The following is a 13736-nucleotide window of genomic DNA, read 5'->3' as shown; positions in this document are numbered from 1 at the left end:
ATTGTATAATGAGCTTGGCATCACACAAGTTAGTTGTTAAATTTAGGATTCATGCCCTGGTCTGTGTGACTCCAAAGCCAATGCTTTTTCCACTGAATTCACTACTTCTCTAGGATAGTGGGAAAAGTGTTAGGAGTAAAAATTCCTATTCTGCCACTTACTATGATCTTGATAAAATATTGCTGCCTCCATTTCCTTATCTCTATGATGGGGAGAACAACATCTACCTGTCGCACAGAGTTGTGGCAATGATTAAGTGAAAGAGTAAATGTTAAGCATATTTGTAAATTGCAAACATTATATGATCGTTGAGATGTTAATACAAGCAATTCACAGTGGAAATTGTGAATTTCTGCATCCCCCATTCTACTACTGATACATTATGGTGTCCTAGGCTGGTTGCTTTCGACCCTTATTGCGTATATTAACCTTCTAAGTTGTGAGATTTAAAAAGTAAACATTTCTTGTATACCTATTCTGTGCCAGGTTATTTTCCCTTAAAGTGTCTCATTTAATTATCATAACCCTACAAAGGATAATATTCCCATTTTACCTAATTAAGTCCTAAAAATGTCATGAAAATAAGCAGTAGTCTTCCCCACAATGGCCGCAATACCTGTGTGGCAAATGTGTTGCTAATAGTGTTAGGACTCTGTTGTTATTGTTGTTCCTACAGAAAATCTATAAACATAATAAATAAATACTTTGAAGACTATGCCTTGGTTAATCAAGATATTCTCGAAAATAAAGAAAGCTGGGATAAGATTTTAGCCCTTGTTCCTGAAAATATCCTTTCCTGTGATCATTTTTGTGTTAACTAGTTGTTTTGATCTGTGATATTATAAATGTGTAGATATGTCTACTTGTAGGTTCTCATATACTTATAAGTATAATCTTTTTTATACAAAATATCTCCTGTATTTCTAGAGTTCAGTATCTCTGGTCTGGCACATAATAAAAAAAAATGAGGCCATGTTGCAAATCAGTTTTCTCATTTTGGAAGTTGGTCCTGGAATTAATGGCTAAAGAATGGTGAATCATATAGTCAAAATACATGCAGACCATGGAAAACTTTACATTATACCTTTTGGTTATTTTGGCATTCTTTCTGTTTATTATCACAATATTTCTACAGGGGAAGATTTCAAGGATACAACTGGTGTTGGTTTGTTTGGTTGTTTTGTTGTTGTTGTGTGGTTTTGTTTTTGAGACAGAGTCTCACTCTGTCACCCATGCTGGAGTGCAGTGGTGCGATCTTGCTTACTGCAACTTCTGCCTCCCAGGTTCAAGCAATTCTCCTGCCTTAGCCTCCTGAGTAGCTGAGACTACAGGCACGCACCACCACATCCAGCTAATTTTTTGTATTCTTTTTAGTAGAGATGGGGGTCTCACCATGTTGGCCAAGCTGGTCTCAAACTCCTGACCTCAAATGACTCACCCACCTTGGCCTCCCAAAGTGCTTGGAATACAGACGTGAGCCCATGCCCAGCTGGATACAACTGTTGAGTTTTAACATTTATGGGGTTGTTTTTTGAGACAGAGTCTCACTCTATCACCCAAGCTGTGGCGCAATGGCACGATCTTGGCTCACTGCAACCTATACCTTCCAGGTTCAAGCATTTCACCTGCCTCTGCCTCCCAAATAGCTGGAATAACAGATATATGTCACCATCCCCAGTTGATTTTTGTATTTTTAGTAGAGATGGGGGTTTCACCATGTTGGCCAGGCTGGTCTTGAACTCCTGACCTCAGGTGATCCACTACGCCTGGCCAACATTTATGTTTTAAGAAATGTTAATAATTACTGTCTAAATATTTATAAGATAGCCTTGTGGTAGCTTTGCACAGTGGCAGTATCATAGCCAGTGAGGTTTATCCAAGGCGTGATTATCACTAATTGAAAAATTTTCCCAATACACCACCATGAGATTTGAAATATAGTCGGCGTTGGCAATTTTTGACAGTCTCTACAGAGACTGAATTAAAAAAAAAAAAAAAAAAGACACCCTTGTGGTAATACATATTGAAAACTAAGTTGTTCATTGATGTCCCCTAAATGAGTCTGTTCCTTAATGACCCATCACCAATTCGTGATGAACTTCAACAAAACTTCCAAAAGTCTCACAGTTCACTTCAGCGTTGGGAGCACTTGAAGAAAGCAGCCAGCAAATGTCAGGTATATTCCATTGAAATCTCTATTATAAATATAATAATGCAATTCTTAATTAAATTGATTGTTTTGCTTGGTCAGTTAAAGATGGTTGCAGATCATTTTTTTAACTTTCTTTAAAGAAATCCTCAACAGTTCCTACTGATCCTCATGCTGGCCTTGTATCTGCTTTTAGAATAACATCAAAAATGACAAATGTGGACCCTGGCTGGAGTGGGAGATTATGCTCCAGTACTGTTTTCCACGGCTGGATATCAATGTCAGCAAAGGAATCAATCATCTACTGAAGAGTCCTTTTAGTGTGCATCCTAAAACAGGTACTACATGAAGAAACTAAGGAAAACTAAAAGAAAAATGAGTTGCTGTTGGCTTTAGTAAGCATGGCTTTAGGTCTGAATATATATAATGTCCTATGATTTTTTAAAGGTAAAAGAATTTCTCTGTCACCTAATACCTAAATTAGTGTTTTGTTGTTTTGTTGTTGTTGTTGTTGTTGTTTTTGAGACAGAGTTTCACTCTTGTTGCCCAGGCTGCAGTGCAGTGGCGCGATCTTGACTCACTGCAGCCTCTGCCTCTCAGGTTCAAGCAATTCTCCTTCCTCAGCCTCCTGAGTAGCTGGGATTACAGGCATGTGCCACCACGCCCAGCTAATTTTTTGTATTTTTTTTAGTAGAGATGGGGTTTCACCATGTTGGCCAAGCTGATCTTGAACTCCTGACCTCAGATGATCTGCCCGCCTCAGCCTCCCGAAGTGCTGGGATTACAGCACCGCGCCCAGCCCAATTAGTTTTTTATATTGTCAGTTAAGTAGCTACCAGATGAATTTCTACTATGTAACTGTTTTTCAGTTGGGTTTCTGAAGTTCCATGTTAGATTTGGAGAGGACAGTCAAAATCTTAGAACAACAGCTCTCATTGTACAGATGAGAAAACAGTGGCCCAAGATGTAACTTATCCAAGGTCATGAAAAGAAAATTGTGTGTGGCCATATGTGGTGGCTTTCTTCTGTAATCTCAGGACTTTGGGAGGGCAAAGTGGGCAGATCAGTTGACCAGCCTAGGCAACATGTCTAAACCCCTCCTCTACAAAAAATACAAAAATTAGCCAGACAGGGTGGTGCATGCCTGTAGTTCTAGCTACTCAAGAGGCTGAGGCAGGAGGATCACTTGAGGCTGGGTGGTCAAGGCTGCAGTGAGTTGTGATGGTGCCACTTGCACTCCAGCCTCGGCGACAGAATGAGACCCTGTCTCATAAGAAAGGAGAGGGAGAGGGGAGAGGGAGGTTTTGTTTTTTTTTTTTCCAGACAGGGTCTCACTCTGTCACCCAGGCTGAAGTGCAGTGGTGGAATATCTCAGCTCACTGCAGGCTTAATCTCCCAATTTCAAGCAATCCTCCTGCCTCACTCTCCTGAGTAGCTGGGACTACAGGCATGTGCTACCATACTCAGCTAATATTTTGTATTTTTTGTAGTCATGGTTTTGCTGTGTTGCCCAGGTTGGTCTCAAACTCCTGAGCTCAAGCAATTCACAGGCCCCAGTCTCCCAAAGTGGTGGGATTACAGATGTGAGACTGTACCCAGCCTCATTATGTCATTTTTGAGCTGTGTTGAAGTCCATATGGTATCCAAGGGGGGTATTATAAAAGAGTAATTTCTATTTCATTTCCAAAATGCTTTCTAAAAGTGTCTGACATGTGGCTATCTGTATTGATCTCAATAAATAAACCAAGCCAGTGTAAATATAATATTTCCATATATTTTGCCTTTTTTTCATGACTCACTAAATCTGAGATTGTCCTGAACTTAAAAATGAAATATTTAAATATACTTTATTTCTAAATATATAAATAAAAGTAGGGATAAGAGCAAATGGGAAACAGCTCAACAGTCTTCACATCTGGGTTTTTTTTTTGGGGGGGCTATTTTTTAAAGAGAAATAAAAGGCATGCTGAACATGGTGGTTCACACCTGTATTCCCAGCAACTCAGGAGGCTGAGGCAGGAGGATTGTTTCAGGCCAGGAGTTCAAGGCCAGCCTGAGCAATATAGTGAGACCCTGACTCAACAAAAACTCAAAAACTGGCCAGGCACAGTAGCTCACGCCTGTAATCCCAGCACTTTGAGAGACAACTGAGGCGGAAGGATCACTTGAGCCCAGGAGTTCAAGCCTGCAGTGAGCTATGACCATGCTACCACACTCCAGCACGGGTGACAAAGTGAGACCTTAACTCTTAAAAAAAGTAAGGGCACAGCTAATGTGAAAGTACTTTAATTTATGTTTCTAAATACTGTTGTTAACAGATAGGTTTAACCCTTTGTCTAAGCCTTAAAAATTTCAACCAAAAATAACTTGCAGGAGGCATCTTTAATGATTTATAGTCCACAATCATCAGTTTACAATTTTTGCTTCTTACAGGTCGCATATCTGTGCCTATTGATTTGCACAAACTGGACGAATTTGATCCATTTACTGTTCCAACCATAAGGTATGTTTCAGATCATTGATCACTCCCTGTTTGTGATTATTGTTCTGAATTTTAAATAAATTAGATTAGCCTCGTACTTAGAGGAAGTAGTTTCATGGGCATGGTATATTTGGTATGGAAACCAAATAAGGTTCAAAGGTTACATGATGATGCCCTAATAGAACAATAAAGCTTTTTTAGCTGCTGTTATGTAAGAAAAAGATTAAGGTCAAATAAGTTTAGGAAATTCTGACTTAAACAGATTAAAAGTAGCTTTTACTACAGTATTTCCCAATCTTTCATATAACATGCATGAAAAACTCCAAGAAGAGATCATGGTGTTTAGAACATCCCAAATTTGGTTGGCTAAATAATTTTTTCACAGTAAATTTTATGTGATTCATGTGCTGTTCTCTTGTTCTGTTACTTGCAGCTTCATCTGCCATGAATTGGATGCCATTTCCACTAATGAAGACAAAAAAGAGAATGAAGCTGAATCTGATATCAAACATAGAACCAGAGGTAAGATAATATATTGAAGCTTCACTTTAATACAGGGTTTTTAAATAGATATCCATCTGTCACTCCAGTAATTAATTCTCTGATTCAGCCAGAATGGATCAGCGTTCGTCCTAGAACTACATACAATGTGTTCTTTTTTCAACAGTTGCCCAAGTGATATTATTGAATCCAGTCTGATTCAACACATATTTCTTAAGCAACTTCTAAATGCTGGGATCTATACTATAGATTAAACTATCAATAAGAATGAATAATCAGTCTCTGAGATTCACCGCCTATTTATTTAACAACTATTATATATGCAGTACTTTCGTTCTTTTTTTTTCTGATGCATCTAGGTGAGTTTTATGGTAAACATATGTCTAAACTGTTTACCAAGGTGCATATTCAAGAATTTGAAGAAGCTAAGGAAGTTCTAAGTCTTCCCGCTAATGGAAGTCAAATCTTCTTCTAACACCTAAGAGATGCTGCAGGCTGGGCATGGTGGCTCACACCTGTAATCCCAGCACTTTGGGAGGCCAAGGTGGGCAGATCACCTGAGGTCAGGAGCTCAAGACCAGCCTGACCAACATGGAGAAACCGCATCTCTACTAAATATGCAAAAAATTACCCGGGTGTGGTGGCATGTGCCTGTAGTCCCAGCTACTCGGGAGGCTGAGGCAGGAGAATCGCTTGAACCTGGGAAGTGGAGGAGCCAAGAGTGCCACTGCATTCCATTTCATTCCTGGGCAACAAGAACAAAATTCTGTCTCAAACAACAACAAAAAAGACAAGATGCTGCATAGCAGCAGTCCCCAGTCTTTTTGGCATCAGAGTCTAGTTTTGTGGAAGACCATTTTTGCACAGACCGGGGAGGAGGCAGGGATAGTTCCAGGATGAAACTTTTTTTACCTCAGATCATCTTAAATTCTGATACGGAATGCACAACCTAGATTCCTCACCTGTGCAGTTCACAATAGGGTTCATGCTCTTATGAGAATTTAATGCTGCTGCTGATCTAACGTAAGGCAGAGCTCAGGCAGTAATGGTCACTTGCTGCTCACCTCACACCTGTACTCCCAGCACTTTGGGAGGCTGAGGCAAGAGGCTTACTTGAGCCCAGGAGTTTGAGATGAGCCTGAGCAACACAGAGAGACTCCATCTCTACAAAATAATAATAATAATAATTAGCTAGACATGTTGGCACGCACCTGAGGTCCCAGCTACTCAGGAGGCTGATTGTTTGAGCCCAAGAGGTTAAGGCTGCAATAAGTCTTGATCACACCACTGCACTCCAGCCTGGGTGACAGAGGGAGACCTTGTCTCAATAAAAGTATAGGGCCGGGCACGGTGGCTCATGCCTGTAATCCCAGCACTTTGGGAGGCCAAGGCAGGTGGATCACGAGGTCAAGAGATCAAGACCATCCTGGTCAACATGGTGAAACTCCGTCTCTACTAAAGATACAAAAAATTAGCTGGGCGTGGTGGCGCCTGTAATCCCAGCTACTCAGGAGGCTGAGGCAGGAGAATTGCCTGAACCCAGGAGATGGAGGTTGTGGTGAGCCGAGATCACGCCATTGCACTCCAGCCTGGGTAACAAGAGCGAAATTCCATCTCAAAAAAAAAAAAAAAAGTATAGGGCCGAATGTGGTCGTTCACACCTGTAATCCCAGCACTTTGGAAGGCCAAGGCAGGCAGATCACCTGAGCTCAGGAGTTCGAGTCCAGCCTGGCCAACATGGTGAAACCCTGTGTCTACTAAAAATACAAAAATTAGCTGGGCGTGGTGGCACATACCTGTAGTCCCAGCTATTTGGGAGGCCGAGGCACAAGAATCACTTGAGCCAAGGCAGAGGTTGCAGTGAGCCAAGATCGTGCCACTGGACTCCAGCCTAGGCAACAGTGTGAGACTTCTCAAAAAAAAAAAGCATAATTTCTTTTTTATTCTTTTTAAAGAACTATATGAGAATTCTTAATTCCATGCAGACATACTAGTAAAATCCAGATTTCATGTGAAAATTCTAATTCTCAATTATATTTTCCCATTGGGTATCATTATAGATTATGTAATTAAATAGATGAATAAAATTGTATATTCTTTTTTTTTTGAGGCAGAGTCTCACTCTGTCACCCAGGCTGGAGTGAAGTGGTATGATCTCAGCTCACTGCAACGTCTGCCTCCTAGGTTCAAGAGATTCTCCTACCTCAGCCTCTCAAGTAGCTGGGATTGCAGGCGCCTGCCACCACGTCCAGCTAATTTTTGTATTTTTAGTAGAGACAGGGTTTCACCATGTTGGCCAGGCTAGTCTCAAATTCCTGACCTTCAGTGATCTGTCTGCCTTGGCCTCCCCAAGTGCTGGGATTACAGACATGAGCCACTGCACCCTATCTATATTCAAATTTTGGTTGTGTACATTTTTTTTAAGCTATTTTATAAATCAAAGAATACTTAATGGAGGCCAGGCAAGCAGATCACCTGAGGTCAGGAGTTTGAGACCAGCCTGGCCAACGTGGCAAAACCCCATCTTTATTAAAAATACAAAAATTAGCCAGGCATGGTGGCGGGTGCCTGTAATCCCAGCTACCTGGGAGGCTGAAGCAGAAGAAATGCTTGAACCCAGGAGGCAGAAGTTAGAGTTAGCCGAGATCGCCCCACTGCACTCTAGCCTGGGAGACAGAGCAAGATGCCATCTCAAAAAAAATAAAGAAAACAGGATACTTAACGCAAAAACTTCTGATAATCTCCAAAAGACCTGAGCCTGAGCAATATAGCAAGACCTTGTCTCTACTAAAAATAAAAAATTACCCAGGTGTGGTGGCACTCGCCTGTGTTCCCAACCACTGGGAGGCTGAGGTGGGAGGATCATTTAAGCCAGGGAAGTCAAAGCTGCAGTGAGCTGCAATTACACCACTGCATTCTAGCCTGGGCAACAAAGCAAGACAATGTCTTAAATGTAAATGCATGGGCCCGGAGCGGTGGCTCACGCCTGTAATCCCAGCACCTTTGGAGGCCAAGGCAGGTCAATCACAAGGTTAGGAGTTCAAGACCAGCCTGGCCAACATGGCAAAACCCCATCTCTACTAAAAATACAATAAAATTGTATTTTAGCTGGGCGTGGTGGCAGGTGCCTGTAATCCCAGCTACTCTGGAGGCTGAGGCAGAAGAATCGCTTGAACCCAGAAGGTGGAGATTATAGTGAGCCAAGATCGCACCACTGCACTCCAGCCCGTGTGACAGTGGGAGACTCCATCTCAAAATAAATAACAAAGGCATGGCCTGACTTCACATTTCCAAGGTCTTGTTTTATTAGTAAAACTATTTATTGTTGAAGCCAGAGTGTCTAAAGAAAAAAAATGTTGAATGGGACTGAACACATAGCAATAGATTATATTGATCTAATACTAGGAAACCTGACTCCCAGAGTAGAGATATGTACATGTGGTTTTCTATTTTAGAGCAGCACGGTCCAATACAGTACCCACGTGTGACTATTAAGCACTTGAAATGTTTTAAATGTAATTTTAATTAATTTAAATTTAAAAATGGATCATTCAATTATTGGAAAACTTAAGTATTTCTTAAAAACTTAGATATGTAAGCCTACTTTTTCAACTGTATTCAGAATTTCTGTCAAAAAACACAAAAATAAAAATCTAAATATAGATAAGTATTTCTTATAATATGGAATCTGAATCGAGATGTACTTTAAGTATAAAATTTACATTAAATTTCAAAGACTTGGCCGGGCATAGTGGCTCACACCTATAATCCCAGCACTTTGGGAGGCCAAGGCAGGTGGATCATGAGGTGAGGAGTTCAAGACCAGCCTGACCAACATGATGAAACCCCATCTCTACTAAAATTACCAAAAAAAAATTAACCAGGTATGGTGTATTGTGCCTGTAATCCCAGCTACTGAGGAGGCTGCAGTAGGAGAATCACTTGAACCTGGGAGGCAGAGGTTGCAGTGAGCCGAGATCATACCACTGCACTCCAACCTGGTCAACAAAGCAAGACTCAGTCTCAAAAAAAAAAAAAAAAAATTAAAGACTTGTCTGAAAGAGAGAATGTCAAATATCTCAATTTTTATTACATGCTAAAATAATATTTTAGCTGAGCATGGTGGCATGTGTCTATAATCCTAGCACTTTCAGAGGCCAAGGCTGGGTGAATCACTTGAGCTCCCTACAAATACCAAAAAAAAAAAAAAAATTAGTCGGGCACAGTGGTACATGCCTGTAATTACGGCTAATCAGGAGGTAGAGGTGGGAGGATCCCCTTGAGTCCAGGTGGTCGAGGCTGCAGTGTCAAGACAGCACCACTGCACATCAGCCTGGGCGACAGTGAAATCCTGTCTCAATAATAATAATTTCACCTTTTTTAATGTGACTAATACAATATTGATAAGTATATATGCTTCTCTCATATTTCAAAATTCTTACAAGAAACTTAGTTACATTTTCAGTTACTCTTACTGCCAGTATGCTAATTAAAATTATAATGTACATTTTTCACAATTTAGATTATAAGAAGACCAGTCTAGCACCTTATGTGAAAGTTTTTGAATGTTTTCTTGAAAACCTGGATAAATCCCGAAAAGGAGAACTTCTTAAGAAGAGTGGTAAGACTATGCCTTTCCCTTCTATCTAGTGGGATCTTAGTATTAGTAAAAATGAGCAATTTTTGAGTCCTAGTCTTTCTTTGCCCTCCCCCCAAAATTTACTGATTTATCTTACTATCTTTAATGTTTCAGAAATTGAGGTTCCTTAATTCAATTCAACACATAGTTATTAAACACGTTCTAAGTATCAGGTATTATAAGGGAGACAAAGATGAATGCCTCCTTGCCCTTAAGAAGTACTAGCTTGGCCAGGCGCGGTGGCTCACGCTCACGCCTGTAATCCCAGCACTTTGGGAGGCTGAGGTGGGTGGATCGCGAGGTCAAGAGGTCGAGAGCATCCTGGCCAACATGGTGAAACCCCATCTCCACTAAAAAATACAAAAAAAATTAGCTGGGCGTTTGGCACGCGCCTGTAGTCCCAGCTACTTGGGAGGCTGAGGCAGAAGAATCGCTTGAACCCAGGAGGCAGAGGTTGCAGTGAGCCAATACTGTGCCACTGTGCTCCAGCCTGGCAACAGAGCAAGACTCCGTCTCAAAAAAAAAGAAAAAAAGGAAAAAGAAAATAAAAAGAAGTACTAACTTGATCAGGCACAGTGGCTCATGCCTGTAATCCCAGTACTTTGGGAGGCTGAGGCAGTTGGATCACTTGAAGTCAAGAGTTCGAGACCAGCCTGGCCAACATGGTGAAACCCTGTCTCTACTACAAATAGAAAAAATTAGACAGGCGTGGTGGCAGGCACCTGTAATCCCAGCTACTCAGGAGGCAGAGGGTTTGCTTGAACCCAGGAGACGGAGGTTGCAGTAAGCCGAGATCGCACTATCACGCTCCCGCCTGGGCAACCGAGCGAGACTCCATCACAAAAAAAAAAAAAAAAGGTACTAACTTTGTACAAACCAAAAAAGTACAAAATGTTAAGAGATTTTATCTGATGGACTCCGACATTTGATATGAAAACAATGGTATCTGAACTTTTCCATGAGCTACTATAAGAATTCTAATTCCTAGCCAGGCACGGTGGCTCATGCCTGTAATCCCAACACTTTGGGAGGCTGAGGCGGGTGGATTGCCTGAGGATCAAGACCAACCTGACAAACATAGTGAAACCCCATCTCTACTAAAAATACAAAAAAATTAGCTGGGTGTGGTGGCGGGCACCTGCAATCCCAGCAACTAGGGAGGCTGAGGCAGGAGAATCACTTGAACTTGGGAGGCAGATGTTGCAGTGAGCCAAGATCATGCCATTGCACTCCAGCCTGGGCAACAAGAACAAAACCCCATCTCAAAAAAAAAAAAAGAATTCTAATCCCTAGGCTGAGCGTGGTGGCACACACCTATAATCCCAGCACTTTGGGAGGCTGAAGTGGGGAATCACCTGAGGTTAAGAGTTCAAGACCAGGCTGGCCAACACAGTGAAACCCTGTCTCTATTAAAAATACAAAAATTAGCTGAGTGTTGTGGCGGGTACCTGTAATCCCAGCTACTCAGGAGGCTGAGGGAGGAGAATTGCTTGAACCCAGGAGGTGGAAGTTGAAGTAAGCCGAGATGGCCCCACTGCACTCCAGTCTGGGAGACAAAGCAAGACTCTGTCTCAAAAAAAAAAAAAAAAAAATACAAAAATTAGCCAGGCGTGGTATTGCATGCCTGTAATCCCAGCTACTTGGGAGGCCGAGGCAGGAGAATCGCTTGAACCCAAGTGGTGGAGGCTGCAGTGAGTCAAGATCGTGCCATTGCACTCCAGCCTGGGTGACAGAGCAAGACTCAATCTCGAAAAAAAGAAAAAAGAAAAGAAAGAATTCTAATCCCTAATGCCAATATACCATACCATAAGGTATGAGAAGCATTTCTACAAGCAGAAATTTGATGAGATATGGGTATAGAGGTGGGAAAAGGCCAAGGGTTGCTCATTCTTGAAGGAACAGCAAGAGCAAAGACAGACAGGAAAGCATCCAGTCACTGTGGAAGCCATCAAGTAGTACAGGTAATCTAGAAAACGGTGTTTCTGGAAGTGGTGGGCTATAAATCCAAAGATGCAAGCTGAATGGCCTTGAATTCCAAGCTTAGGTGTTTGGGCTTGGTTTTGGCCTTAATTCAATAGGAAGCTATTAAAGGTTCTGAGGAAGGGAATGCCATGATTGTAGTTTTATCTAGAAAGATAAATCTGGATGAGGCAGGGAATAAAATAGAGCCCAAGAGGCAGCTAGAACAGTAGCACTGGAGATCTCCAAAAGGTGCAAATACTAGAACCATCCTTGAGACTTGTTAATGATTTAGAAGTAAAGACATGAAAGATAGAAGGGAAAATGTTACAGAGGCCAGGGGAAAAAAATTCCAAGATTATCACATGTCAGATACAGTAGGAAACTGATAAAATCCTGCTGCATATAATAACCGGAAGGAGATGCAAAGAGGATAGCAGTGTCAAATGAAGAGTACTCTGAACGGGAGATACCTGAGCATATGTATAAGCCAATAGGAAAAAAATCAGCAGATTGAATATTATTTCAAGAGATTCATGGATACTCTAGAAAACTGTAACAATGTTATAGCAATACAAATTCTCTTGCCACTTCATTTTTGATTTAAATATGTGATAGTTTAAGGAGTAGTGCCTAAGGTAATGCTCTACTCATAGTAGACACTCAAATGTGTGATTATTGAATAAACAACGACTCTGAACTTGGAAAGCCTGGTTGAAGCTGCCATTTCAACTGGCCGTATTAAGTCCTTTGTATTCTCACTGTTCCATACTAGCTCAGCCTATAGTGTGGGCTTCAGCAAATGTGTAAGCAGATCTTTGTGCATGATGTGAGTTTAGTAGAAGCATTAGGCAAATAAGAATGTAAAAATAAATGGGCTTTGTTTGTTTTCCTTTGCTGTTCTTCCATATATTATCTATTCTATTTTAGATTTACAAAAAGATTTCTGAAGACAGAGCTCCTCAAACCAATGTGGATATCTTCTGCCTTCAACCAAAGATCAAATACTTCAAGAGCCATTTAATAAATATGGCAGAACTATGTATGTGTCTTAAAGCTCAAAGTAAATTTACCTTTTCTTGAGAAATAATTTATGTTGAAAAGATTTCCTGGCCAGGTGCAGTAGCTCATGTCTGTAATCCCAGCACTCTGGGAGGCCGAGGCGGGCAGATCACCTGAGGTCAGTAGTTCAAGACCAGCCTGGCCAACATGGCGAAACCCTGTCTCTACTAAAAATACAAAAATTAGTTGGGCACAGTGGCACATATCTGTAATCCCAGCTACTCGGGAGGCTGTGACAGGAGAATCACTTGAACCGAGGAGGCGGAGGTTGCAGTGAGCCGAGATCGCAGCCACTAGGCGACAGAGTGAGACTCTGTCTCAAAAAAAAAAATTTCCTGAGACCACCAAAGGAAGAGTGTCAAGGTTCCTGGAAGAAGAAATAAAAGGAGGTGGGCCAGTGCAGTGGTTCACACCTGTAATCCCAGCACTTTGGGAGACTGAGGTGGACAGATCACCTGAGGTCAGGAGTTCAAGACCAGCCTGGCCACCATGATGAAACCCTATCTACTAAAATAGAAAAATTAGCCGGGCACAGTGACAGGCGCCTGTAATCCCAGCTACTCGGGAGGCTGAGGCAGGAGAATTGCTTGAAACCAGAAGGTGGAGGTTGCAGTGAGCCAAGATCACGCCACTGCACTCCAGCCTGGTCAACAAGAACAAAACTCTGTCTCAAAGAACAAACAAACAAAAGGCATAAGTGGATTGCAGATAATTTTGTAAAATTTAATATTACATAAAGATAATTCTAAGGCTTCTGATATAAATACCCAGTTCTATCAGTTGCCATATATAGAGGTAAGTGAGCAGTAATAGGCCCAAGACTCTTATCTCACATCACTTTATACGTCATGTTTTTGGGTGAATGAGGGTTTTGTCCTTAAGTTTTAAGCATTTAATTATATCTGGAGGGCCAGTTGCAGTGGCTCACGCCTGTAATCACAACA

General features: G+C 41.4%; 1 protein-coding gene and 1 non-coding gene across 4 annotated transcripts in view; both read left to right on the top strand.

Moving 5' to 3' along the window:
• Positions 1–13736, top strand: part of PRIM1 (DNA primase subunit 1) — a 33245-nt gene that overhangs the window by 13778 nt on the left and 5731 nt on the right. For 2 of the 3 annotated variants that reach the window (XM_064377249.1, XM_064377248.1), the window contains exons 7-12: positions 677–786; positions 2085–2176; positions 2346–2487; positions 4583–4652; positions 5065–5153; positions 9655–9753. In XM_064377249.1, coding sequence (XP_064233319.1) covers positions 677–786; positions 2085–2176; positions 2346–2487; positions 4583–4652; positions 5065–5153; positions 9655–9753 — 602 coding nt within the window. Of the gene's footprint in view, positions 1–676; positions 787–2084; positions 2177–2345; positions 2488–4582; positions 4653–5064; positions 5154–9654; positions 9754–12660; positions 12774–13736 lie in introns of those variants that run through there. The other variant, XM_012450512.1, reaches the window with a different exon arrangement.
• Positions 1837–1976, top strand: LOC135275585 (U4 spliceosomal RNA). The gene has a single exon (XR_010343199.1). It is a non-coding gene; the product is annotated as a U4 spliceosomal RNA (small nuclear RNA).

This window comes from Aotus nancymaae, unplaced genomic scaffold (genome assembly GCF_030222135.1).
Source record: "Aotus nancymaae isolate 86718 unplaced genomic scaffold, 86718_ANA_hifiasm-v0.15.2.pri h1tg000016l, whole genome shotgun sequence".
NCBI classification, from domain to species: domain Eukaryota; kingdom Metazoa; phylum Chordata; class Mammalia; order Primates; family Aotidae; genus Aotus; species Aotus nancymaae.
Note: the sequence above shows the minus strand (reverse complement) of the source record. Positions and strands in the feature narration are given on the sequence as shown.